General features: G+C 40.6%; 1 protein-coding gene across 3 annotated transcripts; it reads left to right on the forward strand.

The window, feature by feature from the left end:
• The first annotated feature begins 1,017 nt into the window (after positions 1–1,017).
• SELENON (selenoprotein N) lies at positions 1,018–12,535 on the forward strand. Of its 3 annotated transcripts, none has more exons than XM_075827791.1 (2): positions 1,018–1,111; positions 7,955–12,535. In XM_075827791.1, the coding sequence occupies exon 2, from the start codon at positions 7,957–7,959 to the stop codon at positions 9,649–9,651; it is 1,695 nt and encodes a 564-aa protein (XP_075683906.1). In that variant the 5' UTR covers positions 1,018–1,111; positions 7,955–7,956; the 3' UTR covers positions 9,652–12,535. The 3 variants fall into 3 exon arrangements, with proteins under 3 accessions (XP_075683906.1, XP_075683907.1, XP_075683905.1); XM_075827792.1 differs by having other exon boundaries at positions 1,092–1,125; XM_075827790.1 differs by lacking the exon at positions 1,018–1,111 and adding an exon at positions 1,782–1,915.
• The last annotated feature ends 8,093 nt before the right edge of the window (positions 12,536–20,628 follow it).

Raw genomic sequence — 20,628 nt, forward strand, 5'->3', positions numbered from 1 at the left:
AGTGGCCACATAATATCCCCATACAGTGGCCACATAATATCCCTATACAGTGGCCACATAATATCCTCATACAGTGGCCACATAATATCACCATACAGTGGCCACACAATATCCCCATACAGTGGCCACATAATATCCCCATACAGTGCCCACTTAATATCCTCATACAGTGGCCACATAATATACCCATACAGTGGCCACATAATATACCCATACAGTGGCCACATAATATCCCCATACAGTGCCCACATAATATCCCCATACAGTGGCCACATAATATCCTCATACAGTGCCCACATAATATCCCCATACAGTGGCCACATAATATCCCCATACAGTGCCCACATAATATCCTCATACAGTGGCCACATAATATCCCCATACAGTGGCCACATAATATCCCCATACAGTGGCCACATAATATCCCCATACAGTGGCCACATAATATCCCCATACAGTGCCCACATAATATCCTCATACAGTGCCCACATAATATCCTCATACAGTGCCCACATAATATCCCCATACAGTGGCCACATAATATCCCTATACAGTGCCCACATATTATCCCTATACAGTCCCAAAATAATACAGTGCCCAAATAGTTGTGCCATATCCCCTCCACCATTCCTTCTCTGCAGCAGGTGAATTGTAGTCTTCACCTTCTATACTTACAGTCCACCACATCTGTCCCAGCCACTGGTATTAGCACAGAAAGAGTTAACACATCTGCAGCGCCTCCCCCTCCCCTGCAGGATGGATGCGCCCCCCGCTGATCCTCTACTCAAATTATACCAGCGACGAATGCGTTAACTGAGTGGGACTGGCACGTACAACGCAATCCGGCTGCTTCACCCGACCGTACCACTCTGCAGCAGAATGGGGGGGACGTAAACAACTCATTTGGTATTTTCATGCGTATGGAGCTTCTGCAAAAACTGTCAAATCGTTATCTTGAGCGATTCTACTCGTAGATGTACGTCTGTGCTGGGCAGAGGGTTCCCGGGATAATGTGACATGTAAGAAGGGTTTGGCTCCCCCCATCCCTGTAGGAGATAGTGAGGCCCTGTGTTCAGGCATCAGAGCTTCATTCTGGCTGGGAGTGCGGGAGGTAAGCGGCTCCTTGTAAGATCATCTTCATCCTGATGTATTAAGTCTGTCATTAATATTATCATTAGTATCATTATAATAATGTGCTGTAGGGGGCGCTCTGCTATCTCTCCATTGTAAATGACCTGCAAGGTGACCGTTCGCGAGCTTCAGGGAGAGTGGCTTGTATTACCCACATAGGACGCTGCGTTTTTCATGCGGTTTGTGAATCCTCGCACCTTAATTAACCCCCTCTTCTCCATAGAAGTCAGTAAAACGTCTGAGGACTATGGCGGCGGCGTCTGATTTCCATTGGCCCCTGTGGAGCTATACGGATGCGTGTTACAGACACGTAGCGTGATTGAATTCGATTTTATTGGCTACGAAAAAGTTTGATAGGTCGCGTCGTACCGGCCGACCTATAGACACGGTCATCTTTATGTATATATTTTTTTACTTTGCCCCAGTGAAGGTCATGTTGTTACATTTGTATCAGTTTGTTGATATTGTATGTTTTTATGCACTCTAGGGGGCGCCCTGCCATTTCTCTATTGTAAATGGAGGGCCTCATTCCTGGAATTGAGCTCAGGGGGTTTGTATATTTTAGTGTTGGATCACTCGGCTTCGTTCTGGTCTATGGGCTGTGAAGTGGTACTACGGTTCTTTTTCTATACGATTCTGTTTCTTGCCGTAACCTTGGACATTCATCATCTCCGAGTTCTTCAAAGTTTCTTAAAGGGGTTGTCTACTATACCTGCTTGACTATCCTTCTATGGACGCATGGATCATCCAAGGTTGCGTGTGCCTCCTGTAGCCCCTTCTCATGGTTAGATAGGCTTCAGTCTATTGTAGATCCAATAGTTTACTTTGACCAGATGGGGCTAGCGTGGAGAACCCAATACTAGATTCTCCAACCTCCAGGAGACCACCCCACTATCACCATCACCACTACCACCTCCAGCAGGACCACAGTTCCTCCCATCCACCAGTTAATTCATATTACTTTACTGGTGGCTCCATACACTATGGGAATATTCTCTTGAATTATTTTCCGATGGAAACGGGACTGGTCACAACAAGACCCATGACTTCTAAGAGAGAACAGTCCCATCTAAAACCGAGCAGGTTGCTTGCCCCTAGGGACTGTGAGGCGTCTATAGTCAATAGATAAACATTGTCCAAAAGCTGCCCTACTATTAGGCTTGTTCCTGATCTGCCATGTTGGATTCTTTTGGTCAACGCTCATTCTCATAGAGCATTCGTCTATGGCTGGTTGTCCTGTCCCCATGGGTGGTATCTCTCACTGAGATCATTCAGCAATCTAATGTATGCCTCTAGGGAAGACATGTCCCACCATGCCGAAAATTTGTAATAATGGGGTAATCGAGATGGAGACTTGTGGGCAGAATGATTGTTCTATGGGTACGGTGGCCATAGATAGATTGACAGATCCAACTAGTTTTGGTGCCAACTGCTGATGACCTGTTGTGTATGGTGGACCCCGGACCATTTATTTTCAGCACGTCCCACCGACCGACACGGCAAACAAATATATTTTACTCCTTATGGATGATATGACCTGAGAGTTCAACAGTGAAAATAAAATTGTCCGTGCCCTTGTTCTGTATAGATGGGGCATGGTTATTCAGAGACCTTTCCTACATACAGTAGGCCCAAGTTACCTTAGTCTGACTCTAGAGCGTATGGTGAACATATGTATGACAAAAAAGGGGAGGGGGGCACAATGAACTGGAAAGTAAAGTCCCTGATTTGTCCTCTTGTGTGAAGTCTTTTTAATGATCGACTCTGCCAGAATTTGAGTTATATTACCTTGGGTTACCTTGAGTTGTCTCGGGCTCCCTTGAGTTGCCTCGGGTTCTCTTGAGTTGCCTCGGGTTCTCTTGAGTTGCCTCGGGTTCTCTTGAGTTGCCTCGGGTTCTCTTGAGTTGCCTCGGGTTCTCTTGAGTTGCCTCGGGTTCTCTTGAGTTGCCTCGGGTTCTCTTGAGTTGCCTCGGGTTCTCTTGAGTTGCCTCGGGTTCTCTTGAGTTGCCTCGGGTTCTCTTGAGTTGTCTCAGGCTCTCTTGAGTTGTCTCGGGCTCTCTTGAGTTGGCTCGGGCTCTCTTGAGTTCTTTTGAGTTGTGGCATACATAGAAAAGAGGGGCCGCATAGCAAAGATCAAAAATGTTCCCACCATTATGGTGCTGCGTTTTGCCACCCAGGACAGAAGGGTCTGATATTCGTTTCCCCCCCCCCCCCCTTTCCATGATGCATTGGCCAATTCCCGCCCCTTTGCTTACTACCTATGCAATTCCTCTGGAGTGGGGTTTAGTACATATTCTCGTCACCCAGTGGCAAAGGTTATAGGGCTAGCCATGCCATTGCCCCCCTCTTCATGGCCCCATAGCAACTGCATAGTCTTACTTTATGGTAAATCACTGATTCTAACCGACATCACTTGTGGCCGCCATTACAGCGCCCATACGGTGTCACCCAGCTTTTGCAAAACCGTTGGTGTATAAATCTGCGATGTAGTGGAACGTGACTCCCTAATAATCAGATGTACATCCCATTTACAGTTCGCGGACACTGTATAGTAATGGCGGCTATTAGGGATTCTCACCCAGAATCTGTTAACAAGATAACTCCGAAAGGGAGGAAGAGAATATAGGATCTGACTGACCCCCACTCATCAGACGGTCACGGTATATCCCTTTAAGGCTTCACACAATAGGACGACACACAGACTGATCAATCACAATGCATCCAGTGCTGACAGAATGGAAATAAATGACGTACATTAGGGCCTGAAATCCCGTTATTGGCATTGATCGAGGTGACCGCCGGCAGGCCAAACCTGCACTTAGTGCCATTTCCATGGGATTTGTGAAAAGCTACAAAATAACTCTTATTTCTTGCATGTTACTTGCTGTGCATTGAATGATACAATATAGACAGATATAGCAGAGCTGAGGCTGTTATTTCAGACATTGTGGAACTGTAAAGATGTGTTCTCTGTGGTGTTACATAGGACTGCAGTAACTGCGTTGTGTTCTCCAAGAGCTATCACTGTGCACAAAAGGAACAGTTCAATGACAAATTCAGCACTGCTACTCCTGTGTATATAATCTGGACATTTTATAGGATGTATCGTATATGTGCTGTCATTCTATGCGGTAAAACATTTTCATCAAGCGGAGTAAGTAAGAATTGTATCCCAGAGAAACCAGAGCAGCTGCCTGATTTATTTCAGTATCTGCTCGATACATATCCCTGGCACCAAATGCATTATACCGATACATCTGTGTAGAAGATGCCGTAATATATAGGTGTTCCTGTACATAGGGGGCAGTATTATAGTAGTTATATTCTTGTATATAGGAGCAGTATTATAGTAGTTATATTCTTGTATATAGGGGCAGTATTATAGTAGTTATATTCTTGTATATAGGAGCAGTATTATAGTAGTTATATTCTTGTATATAGGGGGCAGTATTATAGTCATTATATTCTTGTATATAGGGGCAGTATTATAGTAGTTATATTCTTGTATATAGGAGGCAGTATTATAGTAGTTATATTCTTGTATATAGGAGCAGTATTATAGTAGTTATATTCTTGTATATAGGAGGCAGTATTATAGTAGTTATATTCTTGTATATAGGGGGCAGTATTATAGTAGCTATATTCTTGTATATAGGAGCAGTATTATAGTAGTTATATTCTTGTATATAGGAGCAGTATTATAGTAGTTATATTCTTGTATATAGGGGGCAGTATTATAGTAGCTATATTCTTGTATATAGGAGCAGTATTATAGTAGTTATATTCTTGTATATAGGAGCAGTATTATAGTAGTTATATTCTTGTATATAGGGGCAGTATTATAGTAGTTATATTCTTGTATATAGGAGCAGTATTATAGTAGTTATATTCTTGTATATAGGGGGCAGTATTATAGTCATTATATTCTTGTATATAGGGGCAGTATTATAGTAGTTATATTCTTGTATATAGGAGGCAGTATTATAGTAGTTATATTCTTGTATATAGGAGCAGTATTATAGTAGTTATATTCTTGTATATAGGAGGCAGTATTATAGTAGTTATATTCTTGTATATAGGAGCAGTATTATAGTAGTTATATTCTTGTATATAGGGGGCAGTATTATAGTAGTTATATTCTTGTATATAGGAGGCAGTATTATAGTAGTTATATTCTTGTATATAGGGGCAGTATTATAGTAGTTATATTCTTGTATATAGGGGGCAGTATTATGGTAGTTATATTCTTGTATATAGGGGGCAGTATTATAGTAGTTATATTCTTGTATATAGGGGGCAGTATTATAGTAGTTATATTCTTGTATATAGGGGGCAGTATTATAGTAGTTATATTCTTGTATATAGGAGCAGTATTATAGTAGTTATATTCTTGTATATAGGAGCAGTATTATAGTAGTTATATTCTTGTATATAGGGGGCAGTATTATAGTAGTTATATTCTTGTATATAGGGGGCAGTATTATAGTAGTTATATTCTTGTATATAGGAGCAGTATTATAGTAGTTATATTCTTGTATATAGGGGCAGTATTATAGTAGTTATATTCTTGTACATAGGGGAAGTATTATAGTAGTTATATTCTTGTATATAGGAGGCAGTATTATAGTAGTTATATTCTTGTATATAGGAGGCAGTATTATAGTAGTTATATTCTTGTATATAGGGGGCAGTATTATAGTAGTTATATTCTTGTATATAGGAGCAGTATTATAGTAGTTATATTCTTGTATATAGGGGCAGTATTATAGTAGTTATATTCTTGTACATAGGGGAAGTATTATAGTACTTATATTCTTGTATATAGGAGGCAGTATTATAGTAGTTATATTCTTGTATATAGGAGCAGTATTATAGTAGTTATATTCTTGTATATAGGAGGCAGTATTATAGTAGTTATATTCTTGTATATAGGGGGCAGTATTATAGTAGTTATATTCTTGTATATAGGAGCAGTATTATAGTAGTTATATTCTTGTATATAGGAGGCAGTATTATAGTAGTAATATTCTTGTATATAGGGGGCAGTATTATAGTAGTTATATTCTTGTATATAGGAGCAGTATTATAGTAGTTATATTCTTGTATATAGGGGCAGTATTATAGTAGTTATATTCTTGTATATAGGAGGCAGTATTATAGTAGTAATATTCTTGTATATAGGGGGCAGTTTTATAGTAGTTATATTCTTGCATACAGGAGCAGTATTATAGTAGTTATATTCTTGTATATAGGGGGCAGTATTATAGTAGTTATATTCTTGTATATAGGAGGCAGTATTATAGTAGTAATATTCTTGTATATAGGGGGCAGTATTATAGTAGTTATATTCTTGTATATAGGAGCAGTATTATAGTAGTTATATTCTTGTATATAGGGGCAGTATTATAGTAGTTATATTCTTGTATATAGGAGGCAGTATTATAGTAGTAATATTCTTGTATATAGGGGGCAGTTTTATAGTAGTTATATTCTTGCATACAGGAGCAGTATTATAGTAGTTATATTCTTGTATATAGGGAGCAGTATTATAGTAGTTATATTCTTGTACATAGGGGCAGTATTATAGTAGTTATATTCTTGTATATAGGGAGCAGTATTATAGTAGTTATATTCTTGTAAATAGGAGCAGTATTATAGTAGTTATATTCTTGTATATAGGAGCAGTATTATAGTAGTTATATTCTTGTATATAGGAGCAGTATTATAGTAGTTATATTCTTGTATATAGGCGGCAGTATTATAGTAGTTATATTCTTGTATATAGGAGCAGTATTATAGTAGTTATATTCTTGTATATAGGGGACAGTATTATAGTAGTTATATTCTTGTATATAGGGGACAGTATTATAATAGTTATATTCTTGTATATAGAGGCAGTATTATAGTAGTTATATTCTTGTATATAGGGCAGTATTATAGTAGTTATATTCTTGTATATAGGGGCAGTATTATAGTAGTTATATTCTTGTATATAGGAGGCAGTATTATAGTAGTTATATTCTTGTATATAGGGGCAGTATTATAGTAGTTATATTCTTGTATATAGGGGGCAGTATTATAGTAGTTATATTCTTGTATATAGGAGGCAGTATTATAGTAGTTATATTCTTGTATATAGGGCAGTATTATAGTAGTTATATTCTTGTATATAGGGAGCCATATTATTGTAGTTATATTCTTGTATATAGGGGGCAGAATTATAGTAGTTATATTCTAGTATATAGGAGGCAGTATTATAGTAGTTATATTCTTGTATATAGAGGCAGTATTATAGTAGTTATATTCTTGTATATAGGGGCAGTATTATAGTAGTTCTATTCTTGTATATAGGAGCAGTATTATAGTAGTTATATTCTTGTATATAGAGGCAGTATTATAGTAGTTATATTCTTGTATATAGGGCAGTATTATAGTAGTTATATTCTTGTATATAGAGGCAGTATTATAGTAGTTATATTCTTGTATATAGGGCAGTATTATAGTAGTTATATTCTTGTATATAGGGAGCAGTATTATTGTAGTTATATTCTTGTATATAGGGGGCAGAATTATAGTAGTTATATTCTAGTCCATAGGGAGGCACTGTTATTTTTTTTATTTTAGGGTGCAGTGTCCATATGGGACAGAATGGAAGTAGTAAATATATAATTTCGCCAATCATGTATAGCACATTTACGTGGTTTATTTTGAGACATATACTAATCGTGTGTGTATATGTGTGTGTGTATCTATATATATATATATATATATATATATATATATATCTACTGATAACATAATTAAAGCTTCTCCTTTTTTTCAGATATGACAACTGATCTTCGTAAAAGGAAAAAAGACACAGAATTGAACAATGATGCGCACCAAGAAACTGTGGACAAAGAGAAAGTCCAGGAAGAAAAAAGTTCTTCTTTTTGCTTTTTGTTCTTCAAGTGGACAATGATCTTTCTATTGTTTGGGGTCATCATTTTTGGAGTGAGGTTGTACCGTGATAATGAACTGGTAAAACGCCAGGATGAGGCTCTGCGGACTCTAGGTACTGAGGGTCTCCTTCTTTTCTCTTCACTTGATGCCGACAAAGATATGTACATAAGTCCTGAAGAGTTCAGACCTATTGCCGAAACTTTTACAGGGGTCACACCAGCATTCGACTATGAAGATGACGATATCTTGGATCCCAATGGGGAAACCATAGGTGTTGCTGCTCGGTTTCAGCCTCTGATCATGGGCACCATGACCAAGAGCAATGATGGGTTTTTAGGAATCACCAACAGTGCTCTTTCAGGACTGAGAAACTGGACTACGCCGGTAATGTCCAACACTTTGGTTTTGGCCAAGCAATTCAAGGCCTTTCTTCCACCAAAAAATAAAGCAAATCTTGGAGATCCTTGGTGGATCATCCCTAGTGAGCTAACTATCTTTACTGGTTACTTGCCTAATAATCGAATTTATCCTCCACCTCCGAAGGGGAAAGAAGTTATCATCCATAAACTGCTATCTATGTTTCACCCTCGTCCATTCGTCAAGACAAGATTTGCACCGCAAGGTTCGGTGGCTTGTATCCGAGCTGTCAGTGACTTCTACTTTGATATTGTGTTTCGCATCCATGCCGAGTTCCAGCTAAATGAGCCACCAAATTTCCCTTTCTGGTTTTCTCCTGGTCAGTTCACCGGCCGTATAGTCCTCTCCAAGGATGCTTCCCATGTAAGATACTTCAAGCTTTTTGTCCCAAATAACCGGACACTGAATGTTGACATGGAATGGCTGTATGGGGCAAGCGAAAGCAGTAACATGGAGGTTGACATCGGCTACCTGCCGCAGATGGAATTGGAGTCTTTAGGTCCGTCCATCCCATCAGTGATCTACGATGAAAATGGAAATGTCATCGATAAACGGAATCCTGATGCGGAACCTTTAGAATTTGTATTTGAGGAGATAACCTGGGAGTCTGAGATAACCTGGGAAGATGCTGCCCAAAAACTAGAAGTCACCATGTACCCTTTTAAGAAGGTTTCATATTTTCCTTTCGTGGAAGCTTTTGATAGAGCATTTTCTGAAAAGAAACTCGTGCACTCAGTCTTACTTTGGGGTGCATTGGACGATCAGTCCTGCTGAGGTTCGGGGCGAACTCTTCGGGAAACCGTCCTGGAGAGTTTGCCCGTTCTTGCTCTGCTCAACGAGAGCTTCATCAGTAGTTGGTCGCTGGTGAAAGAACTTGAAGAACTTCAAAAAAACAAAGAAAACATTTCATACGCAACTTATGCTTCTCTTCATCTGGAGAAATATAACTTTCCTGTTGAGATGATGATCTGTCTTCCAAATGGAACCGTTGTGCACCATATTAACGCCAATCATTTTCTAGACATCACTTCCGTCAAGCCAGAAGAAGTGGACTCCGGTCTGTTCAGTTTCTCGGATGGTCTGGACGATGTGTCCACTTCCACATATGTCAAATTTTTGAAAGAAGGGTTGGAGAAAGCGAGACCGTTTTTGTTGTCCTAGGTGGTTTTCCGAGAATCTATTTTTCCAATTCTTTCTGGTGACACTAAAAATGGCGTCCTGTTATTGTAGGTTCACGACCAACATCAAAAAGACACGGCTGGCAAAACTGTTAGTGTGTTTTGCCCAGTACAGGCCCGAGGCGGGCGGTGCATGACCAGTATTTTTTCTTTAGTAATCTTTGATTTCTTGTGTCATGCCCCACCCCCTTAGGCCCTGCACTAGACATCAATTTTTCCAGAGTTCTCCTTTAAGGGGGATATTTATGGTATATCCTTGATAAGCCATAAGTGTCTGATAGAGGGGGGATCCAATACTGGGACACCCATATAATGAAAGAATAGGGGTCCTTGACCCCCAGTTCCGCACGCCAGTAGGAAGGAGATGGGGTGGAGAGGTGACTGTATTTGTGGCTTTGCATTGAAGTTTATAGGAGTTATGAAATGCTTGTAACCCCCATAAACTACTATAGAGGGAGGTGCACACAATTATGGTCTCCTACTCTCTTTGGCGCTGAACCGAGAGAAAAAGGACCCCCATTTTCCCAGAAGGTGAACCCCCACCTATAAGAGATTTCTGACCTGTACTGTCGATATGCCATAAATATCTCACATGGGAATACCCCTTTAAGTTGGCCGAAATTATTGTGCACCCCAGCTCTAGATGGACTTTTTAAAGGGTGCAAAGTATTAGCAAAGTTACTCAACAAATGTAGATTATATCAAGAATGTAAAAAAAAAAATTATTTTTTTTTTTTTAGCCCAATGTGAACTATGCATCAATGAAGAAGACGTGATCGGCAATAATCCTGCTTCTAGTATGTGCCAATTTTTGGGATTTTCTAGCAGTGTAGAGGGATAATTTTACCCTGTCCTGGATGTGCAGCGCTATATGACGGTTTAACCCTAAATTTACTGCTAATGGGCTGGACCTGATTTTATTTTGTGCAGCTCCAATTCAGGGAGGTGAAAGTTTCTGTCTATCCTGCTTTGTTTTATGTTCCTACAGACTCTACAACTTTTTGTATTTTTGTGACGCCTGAAAGAGCCGGGTGGTTTGTCCCGTTCTACGATCATGTTATGTAAGAATGTACGTGGATTGGACCATAACAGAACTCAGAGGTGACTTCAGATGTATAAGGAGTTTTATACGAGGGGTGGGGTGGTAAGTGGGGCCAAACCAATACAAATATCTGGAGAATCTCTGACCAGGCACGGGGCCGCCTTGTCCTCGGGATTTGTGTGGATCTAAGCAGCCACAATGTCCATAGTCGTATACGCCTTCAACTTTAAGGAGTATACTACTATAGACATAGTATAAAAGTGGGATCATTGTGTCCTGCACCGCCCCCTAGGCCAGGTACTAGGTATAACATCGTATCAGTTTTCTCCAGAGTGTCCCTTTAAGGCAAAACTGATACTGTGTTATACTGATTACCTGGACTAGGGGGCGGTGCAGGACACAATGATTCTTTGGTGACATTTCAATCTCTGTCAGTGGCCCTGCCCTAGTCCAGGCCACAATCACTGCCATGAGTGGGAGGGAAATAGCTATGGGGCATGCCACCCTTGCTGTGGAGCACCTACTGATGCCTATAAAGGGTTAAAGGGGGCACTTTACAGACCTCCCCCCTGAACCAGAATTTGGGATGCTGTATACAAATTAATTAGTATAAAGGGACAATCGTGGACAGTCCAGTAAACCGGGCTGCAAATTTATGCAAATTAGTTTCAAAGAGTATTTCTGACCTATTTGGGGGCGGTCCCATGTGGAAAAAGGGAGGAGCTTAAATAGTCAGACAATTTGTGTTTTAAAAGTGAAGCTCCAACAACTCCTCACATGGAACCTATTGATTTTAAGAGGGGTCTCCGGAGCTGTGATTGGTGGCTTTAGCTTATTGGGAATGGGGTCCCAAGAATGTAACCTTCTCCAGTAGATTTAACCTAGGAGATAGGGTAGTGGGAAACAGACACCCCCTTTAATATCCACCTCCCAGTTCTTCAACCATGTACAAGCAAGTCACCTATGGCTCCACCTGTAAACTCCGCCCTCTACCCCGCGCCGCACCTTCCGCCACATCTTACTGTTAGTCACGTGTTACATAGTGAAGTGTCAGAATGTACCGAAATGTTTAATAATCATTACTATGCAGATCCCGATTTTTTTTTTTTGATTTTTTTTTTATATATATATAATATCTATTTGTCTTGTGTCTATTGTGACAATGTTAGAATTGTATTATTATTTTTTGACTATATTGTGTTATTCAGAAGGCTTAGGCCCTGTTCACACAGTTTTTGTTTTTTTTTGCAGTTTCCGTGATCTTTTTCGCATTGAAGCTAATGCAAGGACTGTGGGCAAAAACACAACAAAAAACACTTTTCTGCCCCTCATTGCTTGCACTGGGAGGTCGGAGGCGTAAACTGCGGCAAGAGAGGTCATGCAACTTTTTTTTTTCCGCAAGTGGCCAAAAGCCGCCCGGGAAAAAAAATAGCCTGTGCCTCCGATTGTAATCAATGGGGGCGATTTCGGCTGTTTTTTGTCGCTGATTCTGACGTGGTTTCCGCATAAAAATCAGCGCCCAAAAACTCAATGTGAACAGTGCCTCAAGGTTTACCAAATGGTTTAATTGTAATTGAGAGAAATGGGCCTTTATATACAGTAAAATGCCAATAATCCGGCACCTGGTAGAAATTCTACGTTTAGATCACAGGACTCTTTTGGTAAATTTAGCTCCATTATTCTGGGCTTTGTTCCATGCTACTACATGTGAATACACCCCATAGAACCATCTGATAATTCGGAATCTACCAGGTCCAATTAATGCCAGATTAAAGGAATTTTACTGTATTACGGTAATTTTAATACAAAAACTCCAACAATATATTTTAAAAAAAAGTGTTTCATCTTTATATATAATTTTTAGAATCCATTTTTCTGGATAAGAAAACCATCGTTTGTCTATATGCAACTTCCATTACGTGTTCTAATCCAGACCTCCATCTTTTTGCTGGATATAATCTATTGTTCCCTGTTATCAGCCATTTCATGTTGGGAAGAAGCTGATTTTAATGGTACCCAATCGTCGACCCTGCCAACCCAATATGTAGTCGTGAACCGGCCCTTTAATAAGGGACCGGGCTTGTTAAAATTTACATTAAAGTGTAATTTCTCTGCTATTATGGGGTCGTTTCTAGGGAGAAAGGGACGAGGGCTTAAAATGTTGGGACTTATAGTTAAAGGTAGAAAAATTGTATTACAAAAATGTCCTCCTGGGATTATAAATCAAGTGATCTGTACTTCAAGGATGTATAAAGGAAGTTGTGTAAGACTAAACTTTATTAAAAGCACATAAAACGGAAAATAAACCGAAACCGCCTCATCAATAAAAAAAAAAGTAGTAGAGGGCAAAGAGGAAGGGTTGTCCATAGCAACCAATCAGGTCAATGCTGTCATTTTCTAACCTGCACAGGAGAAATATAAGGTAGAATCTGATTGGCTGGTAAGGACAGCTCCTCCCCTCTGTCTTGCACTAGTATTTATGGACGAGGCCTGGTGTTTTTTATACGTTGTTTTTATATTGCGGCAGACTGAATGGATTATTTAACATTTCTTAAAACTTCCGTTCTTTTTGACGGTCTAATCTGAAAGTGACTCTGTTGCCGGGTCAGTCCTGAGTACTGTGGACGGTTGTTTTTTAAGAAATGACGAGTAATTTTATTCTTTCTGCTAAAAACATTTTTTTTTCAAGCTTTTTGTTTTCTAGTTTCTTCCAATTTGAAGGTTTGTTATTTTTAAAGCATTAATTAATAAAACATTTGGTGTGTAATTGATGTCGGCTTTTTATTGATGTCAATTTTTGCCTATCCCGCACCTATTTGGGGCCCCATAGACTACGTGTTTTGTAGGAGAGAGGGTTGGTGGAAGCCTCCCCTGATCTGGTTTCCTCCTCCTCGATTGCTAATGTTGCAGACAGGGCTGGTCTTATGGCGGCCATATATCTTAAAGAGACTCTGTCACCATATTATGGTGCCCTATCTCCTACATAATGTGATCGGCGCAGTAATATAGGTGACCACAGCGTTTTTTATTTATCTATTTTCACCACGTTAGGAGCGATTTTAGCTTTATGATAATTACTTTCTTAGTGCCCAACTGGACGTGTTTTTACTTTTGACCAAGTGGGCGTTGTAAAGAGGAGTGTATGACGCTGACCAGTGACCAATCAGCGTCATACACTTCTCTCCATTCATTTACTCTGCACATAGTCATCCTGCTAGATCACTATGGGCAGTCACTTACTTACACATTAACGTTACTGAAGTGTCTTGACAGAGAATAGACATCACCTCCTGCCAGGACGCGATGTCTATTCATAATCCCGACACTTCGGTAATGTTTGTGTGGGAATTACAGCATAACAAAGCGTAATCTCGCTATAACCTGTCATTTACAGCGTAATCTCGCGAGTTTACGCTTGCTCTGTCGTAAGTACCACACAAACGTTAGCGAAGTGTCGGGATTGTGAATAGACGTCCTGGCTGTAAAAAAACGGCCTGTCAGAACAGAACGCCGTTTTTCACATTGCAATCAATGGGCAGATGTTTAGAGGCGTTCTGCTTCCGATTTTTCAGCCATTTACAGCCCAAGAAACGGCCAAAAATAGGCCGTGTGAACATACCCTAACCATAATCATCAACATTAAAAGAAAAAACTGCTGAAAATAGATCCCTCTGTGTGTAATGAATATATGAGAGACAGTTTTTGAATTTAATTAGTAAAACAAATAAACTTTTTGATGATATTCTAATTCATTGAGAAGGACGTATGTGTGTGTGTGTGTGTGTGTGTGTGTGTGTGTGTGTGTGTGTGTTTGTGTGCTGCATCTTGCGCTGAAACCTGTACCTGTCAGGTCAGCGGGACTGACGGGTTCAGTGACAGCGGGTCCGATCCACTTGTTATTGATCATATCTAAGTTCATATCCTGACGGATTCAGGTCTTAGCACAAAATACAGCTGCTCTATATACAGGATACAAAGCAGCTGTATCTAAAAAGAAAAAAGAATAATTGTGAATAAAAAGTATTTAGAAAGTTGCACCAATCACACCGACAGTTTTTTTTAATAAAAATGTCCATTTCAATGGCCTTTAAAAATTTGACATTTTTGTGCTAGGCCCCAGACCATAGAGTATGTTTGTCTACTTCTATACCGCTCCTCTTCATGGAGAACACATTCCAACCCTCCCAAATCTCTGTCAATTTGAGTAAATAGTAATATATGTGATGTTGATAATACTAGTCATATTATCATTGCGTTCTATCAAGTCCGGTTTGGTGGCCATACGTTTAGTGTTTCTCCGGAATGTCCATCAGGTCTTATTCTTCCTCATTTTTGCTTCTTCTGACCACATTTGTCTCTTCCAATGATCTTCTCATTATTTAACCAGAAGATAAGACTTGAGAGCGGTCATTGTGGTTCTTGTCTTCTAAGACTTCCCAGCAATAGTTCCGTAGATCAAATGTTGGGAATGGTAGCCACCAAAAATGCCAAACCTTTAGACCATCCGTGTTTTCATAGACCCGTCATCACACGTGTATTCTAAGCTGCCATATCAGCCTGTCACGTAGGGTTCATGGACCCACTGGGCCGTACCGCCTTGGGGGTATGGCAGCTGGCCAACAGGGCGCAGGTCACTGGCTATAGTTCGTATAGGTTACCTGTGGCAGGTTGGACAGTAGTAAGACAGGCTCGGCTGGGACTAGGCAGCAGGTAGACGTCAGGCGTGGAGCAGCAGGACAGGCGTGGAATACAGCCCAGCACGGCTACAGCACAACACGGCACTTGACCAGGATAGCGCGGGATACAGGTACGGGGAACACTGGGAACTGGAAAACACTAGGAGACCATTTGCTTAGACAAACTAGGATACGACAAATGATGCTCAGGCATGGAAGCAAGAGGCTGGGTCCTTATAGTCCAGGGCACTCATGGGCTGATTTCATATTAAAGTCCGGTGCGCGTGCTGCCCCTTTAAGAGTGGGCAGAAGCGTGCGCACGCACCCTAAGGGACCCGACCGAGGTCAGTGGAAGTGAGTGCTGACGTCTCCAGAGGAGGAGACTGGGGCCAGCGCTCGCAGACCCATGGCTGTGGCCGTCAGGAGGTGAGTAAAGCTGACGGCCCGCAGCCATGGACATGACGCAGCCAAATAACCATTTGATCCCTGACTCCCCATTAATGGGTGCCAAATTGGCTATTGAATTTGTTATTTTAAATGGGTGGGGGAGGAGATACGTGGCTTCTGGTGCGATAAAAGTATTGGACGGGTGCAAATCAAAATTGTCCTATACTTCCCCTGATGACTGTTCAGCTGCCCCCTAGACATGAGATTGAAAAGAAATCCTTCTGAGGTTGATGGTATCTGCCCACAGAAGTCCAATGTCTTGGCTGGCTTAAGTGATGTCAAGATTATAATATTTTTTTTCCCAGTAGATTAAATATCTTGAAATACCAACATTGGGACGTTCTTTGCAGGTACTTTTCGTGTCACACCAGCAGAAGAGCCAAGTCGACTTCTAGCCGTTTCTTTTCTGTTTTGTTGGGAATCGGCCAAGGTCTAGGAACCTGCGCTGTTACTTTATAACACGACCGGATTTCCCTCATTGCCCTCATTTATATGCCGACCTAATTTCTGTATAAATTATGTCCATCTTTATGACGAAGGTGACACAAGTATCAGTAGAATGACTGGATGCTAATAAAAGTCCTCACTTCTATATATGATGTATCATTTCTCAAGCCAAAATTATTGTCTACGGAAGCAAAGAGAATAAAACAAACTTAATGGATAGTGATACTCTGTATGACAGCCAGAGGGCGATGTAGAGTCAAGGGCAGGGCAAATAAAACAATTACTTTGTAGACAGGGGGTTCAGCGGTAGCAATATTTACTGGTCCCTGAAGCCTAAGAAGCCCCAAAGCCCCCTCTGTACATAAGCAGATATCAGTATTATAAATGGCACATGATAGATAGGGGGCGCTGGTGCTGATTCTGCATCGGGGCCCAAAAGCTTCATTGCCTTTCTAAGTGCCTATTACAAATATGTAATGGGTCCCGCCATTTAATGCATTAAAATCGGCTCTGTAGAAAAGCACTGGTCCAGCCGGGCTTCTTCTCTAGTCAACACACGATAGCCAATGTCTTGTCGCAAAGCCTTGTGGGAGTAAATATGGAAAAGACCAGGACTGCTGGTCAAAGAGCGTCTCTCTGTTTTGCTGGTGGACCCAACCCCTCCGTACACAGACAGCCCAGTGATATAAATGAACACTGTAATGCTTTGTTTCCCCTGTGGTGGCGCTGCAGGATAACTGAACACTTGCTGTGTAAATCCCCACAGATCACAGCTGATCGCTGGGAGTCAAAGCAGCAGTACAACCTTTAGAAGGCTTTCTGCTGGGAGACCCCTATAACAAAGTAGGGATTGTCCAAAGTGGAAAACCCCTTTAATTATTACAATCAATATGATAAACACTTTAAAGGGGTCTTCTCTCAGATATGTATGGCGTATCCACAGGATATAAATTCCGTGCAAAGAATAACCTTTATTTGCTGAAACTGGAATACCCCTTCATGGAATATTGTGGGTAACCTTGTACAGTTTGTACATAGTACATGTGCCCTGTAGTTATTATATACACATGTACATGTTCCCTAAGCGGCTTTCAGTGGGTGGTATTAGGCCCCATACAGCGCAGTTTATACTAAGGCTGGGTTCATACTACCTATTTTCAGACGTAAACGAGGCGTATTATGCCTCGTTTTACGTCTGAAAATACGGCTCCAATACGTCGGCAAACATCTGCCCATTCATTTGAATGGGTTTGCCGATGTACTGTGCAGACAACCTGTAATTTACGCATCGTCGTTTGACAGCTGTCAAACGACGACGCGTAAATTGACTGCCTCGGCAAAGGAGTGCAGGACACTTATATACATTATATGCGGGACACTTATATACATTATATGCGGGATACTTGTATACATTATATGCGGGACACTTGTATACATTATATGCATGACACTTCTATACATTATATGCGGGACACTTATATACATTATATGCGGGACACTTATATACATTATATGCGGGACACTTATATACATTATACGCGGACACTTATATACATTATATGCGGGACACTTATATACATTATATGCGGGACACTTATATACATTATACGCGGGACACTTATATACATTATATGCGGGACACTTCTATACATTATATGCGGGACACTTATATACATTATATGCGGGACACTTATATACATTATATGCGGGACACTTATATACATTATACGCGGACACTTATATACATTATACGCGGGACACTTATATACATTATACGCGGGACACTTATATACATTATACGCGGGACACTTATATACATTATACGCGGGACACTTATATACATTATACGCGGGGCACTTATATACATTATACGCGGGGCACTTATATACATTATACGCGGGACACTTATATACATTATACGCGGGACACTTATATACATTATACGCGGGGCACTTATATACATTATACGCGGGGCACTTATATAGATTATACGCGGGGCACTTATATACATTATATGCGGAGCACTTATATACATTATATGCGGGGCACTTATATACATTATATGCGGGGCACTTATATACATTATATGCGGGACACTTATATACATTATATGCGGGACACTTATATACATTATATGCGGGACACTTATATACATTATATGCGGGACACTTATATACATTATATGCGGGACACTTATATACATTATATGCGGGACACTTATATACATTATATGCGGGACACTTATATACATTATATGCGGGACACTTATATACATTATATGCGGGACATTTATATACATTATACGCGGGACACTTGTATACATTATACGCGGGACACTTCTATACATTATACGTGGGACACTTCTATACATTATACGCGGGACACTTATATACATTATTTGCGGGACACTTATATACATTATATGCGGGACACTTATATACATTATATGCGGGACACTTATATACATTATACGCGGGACACTTGTATACATTATACGCGGGACACTTGTATACATTATACGCGGGACACTTCTATACATTATACGCGGGACACTTCTATACATTATACGCGGGACACTTATATACATTATTTGCGGGACACTTATATACATTATATGCGGGACACTTATATACATTATATGCGGGACACTTATATACATTATATGCGGGACATTTATATACATTATATGCGGGACACTTATATACATTATATGCAGGACACTTATATACATTATATGCGGGACACTTATATACATTATATGCGGGACACTTATATACATTATATGCGGGACACTTATATACATTATACGCGGGACACTTATATACATTATACGCGGGAAACTTATATACATTATATGCGGGACACTTCTTTGAAACGTAATTTGAGCCGTTTTCATTGAATTCAATGAAGAACAGCTCAAGATTACGGGCGTCAATGACGCCTCGCAAAATGCGAGGAGGAGCATTTATGTCTGAAACTACGCAGCTGTTTTCTCCTGAAAACAGTCTGTATTGTCAGACGTAAAACCAGTTATCGTGTGCACATACCCTAAAAGGGCACTTACCGTTATATAACTGAATAAAAGCCATATACAGATCGCCCCCTAGTGGCGGCAACAGGTAGCCTTGATAAAGGTCTGTATGGAATGAATGGGAGCAGAGCACTGTACTAAAGAAAATAGCCCTGGTGCCTTGTATATTGGGGGAAAAACATTTAAAATCATGTATACAGCTGATAAACAGTAAAGGTATGTTCACACAGTGCGGATAAGCTACGGATTTAATTACGGAGAATTCGCAACGTGTTACAGTAGTAGCAGAGGGGATGAGATCTGAACAAATCTTATCCACACGTTGCAAAAAAAAATTCATAAATTGACCTACGGTGCTTTTTTAAAATCCGTAACATGTCAATTTATGCTTCGAAACCCGCAACAAATAGGCAAATGTTGTGATTTGTGCGTCGGAAAAGCTGTGATTCCGCCCCAAAAATGGCAAATCCGAGAAAAACAACACATTTTTTTTTTTTTTTTAATACAAAGGTTAATACTTAGCCCCAGGCATTGTCATAGCGTCACGTCCCTCTGTCACGGCACCCTGGGATAACGTTTTATCCAATCAAAGGATGTAGCGGTCACATGGACTGCAGCGTCATCCCAGGAGGCCGGGCTGCACTCAAAAAAAGGGACGTGTCGCTATGACAACAGAAAACGGGGTAAGTATTCACTTTTTTTCTAGCAGTGTTTCCGCAGCGGATTTGGTGCAGTTTTTGGGCAGAATTCCCTGCAGATTTCGGGACGGATACGTTGTGTACTTTTATGCAGCGTATCCGCCCTGTGGGCACTTAATAGTTAACTTTATACAGAATATTTCTGGATTTTAAGCCGGAGTGTACAAAGAGGGAAAGGCCCGTAGGAAGAGATCAAAATGGGGTCCCCTTTGCAGCACTGGGTAAAAGCCAACCACGAGAGCAGGGCCTGGTGCATCCTCTTGCGAGGCCCCTTGCGCAGATCCCCCCCCCCCCCCCCAAACATTTCAGTGCCTATATAGAGAGGAGTCCTTCATGGACTCTCACCACCCAATAGCAAAAGTTCTGGATCCCAACTAGACAGGTCCCTTTGTCTCCAGGGGCCCCATGGCATGGGCGGCCTCTATGCATTTGTACCAATAAAATTAATTCTCGCTTCTTAATAATAAGACGTTAATATTTCCTGGCTCCGATACCGGTGTGCGGACAGTCGCTGGGGTCTATGGTGGAGGTGCCAGGCTCCTTGCTGCACCCGCCCATAAATCTGAATTATTTCAGTATAAAAACTCTTTATTAGATAATAAGTGACACGTTCCATTGC

Source organism: Rhinoderma darwinii, chromosome 5 (assembly GCF_050947455.1).
Source record: "Rhinoderma darwinii isolate aRhiDar2 chromosome 5, aRhiDar2.hap1, whole genome shotgun sequence".
NCBI lineage: Eukaryota > Metazoa > Chordata > Amphibia > Anura > Rhinodermatidae > Rhinoderma > Rhinoderma darwinii.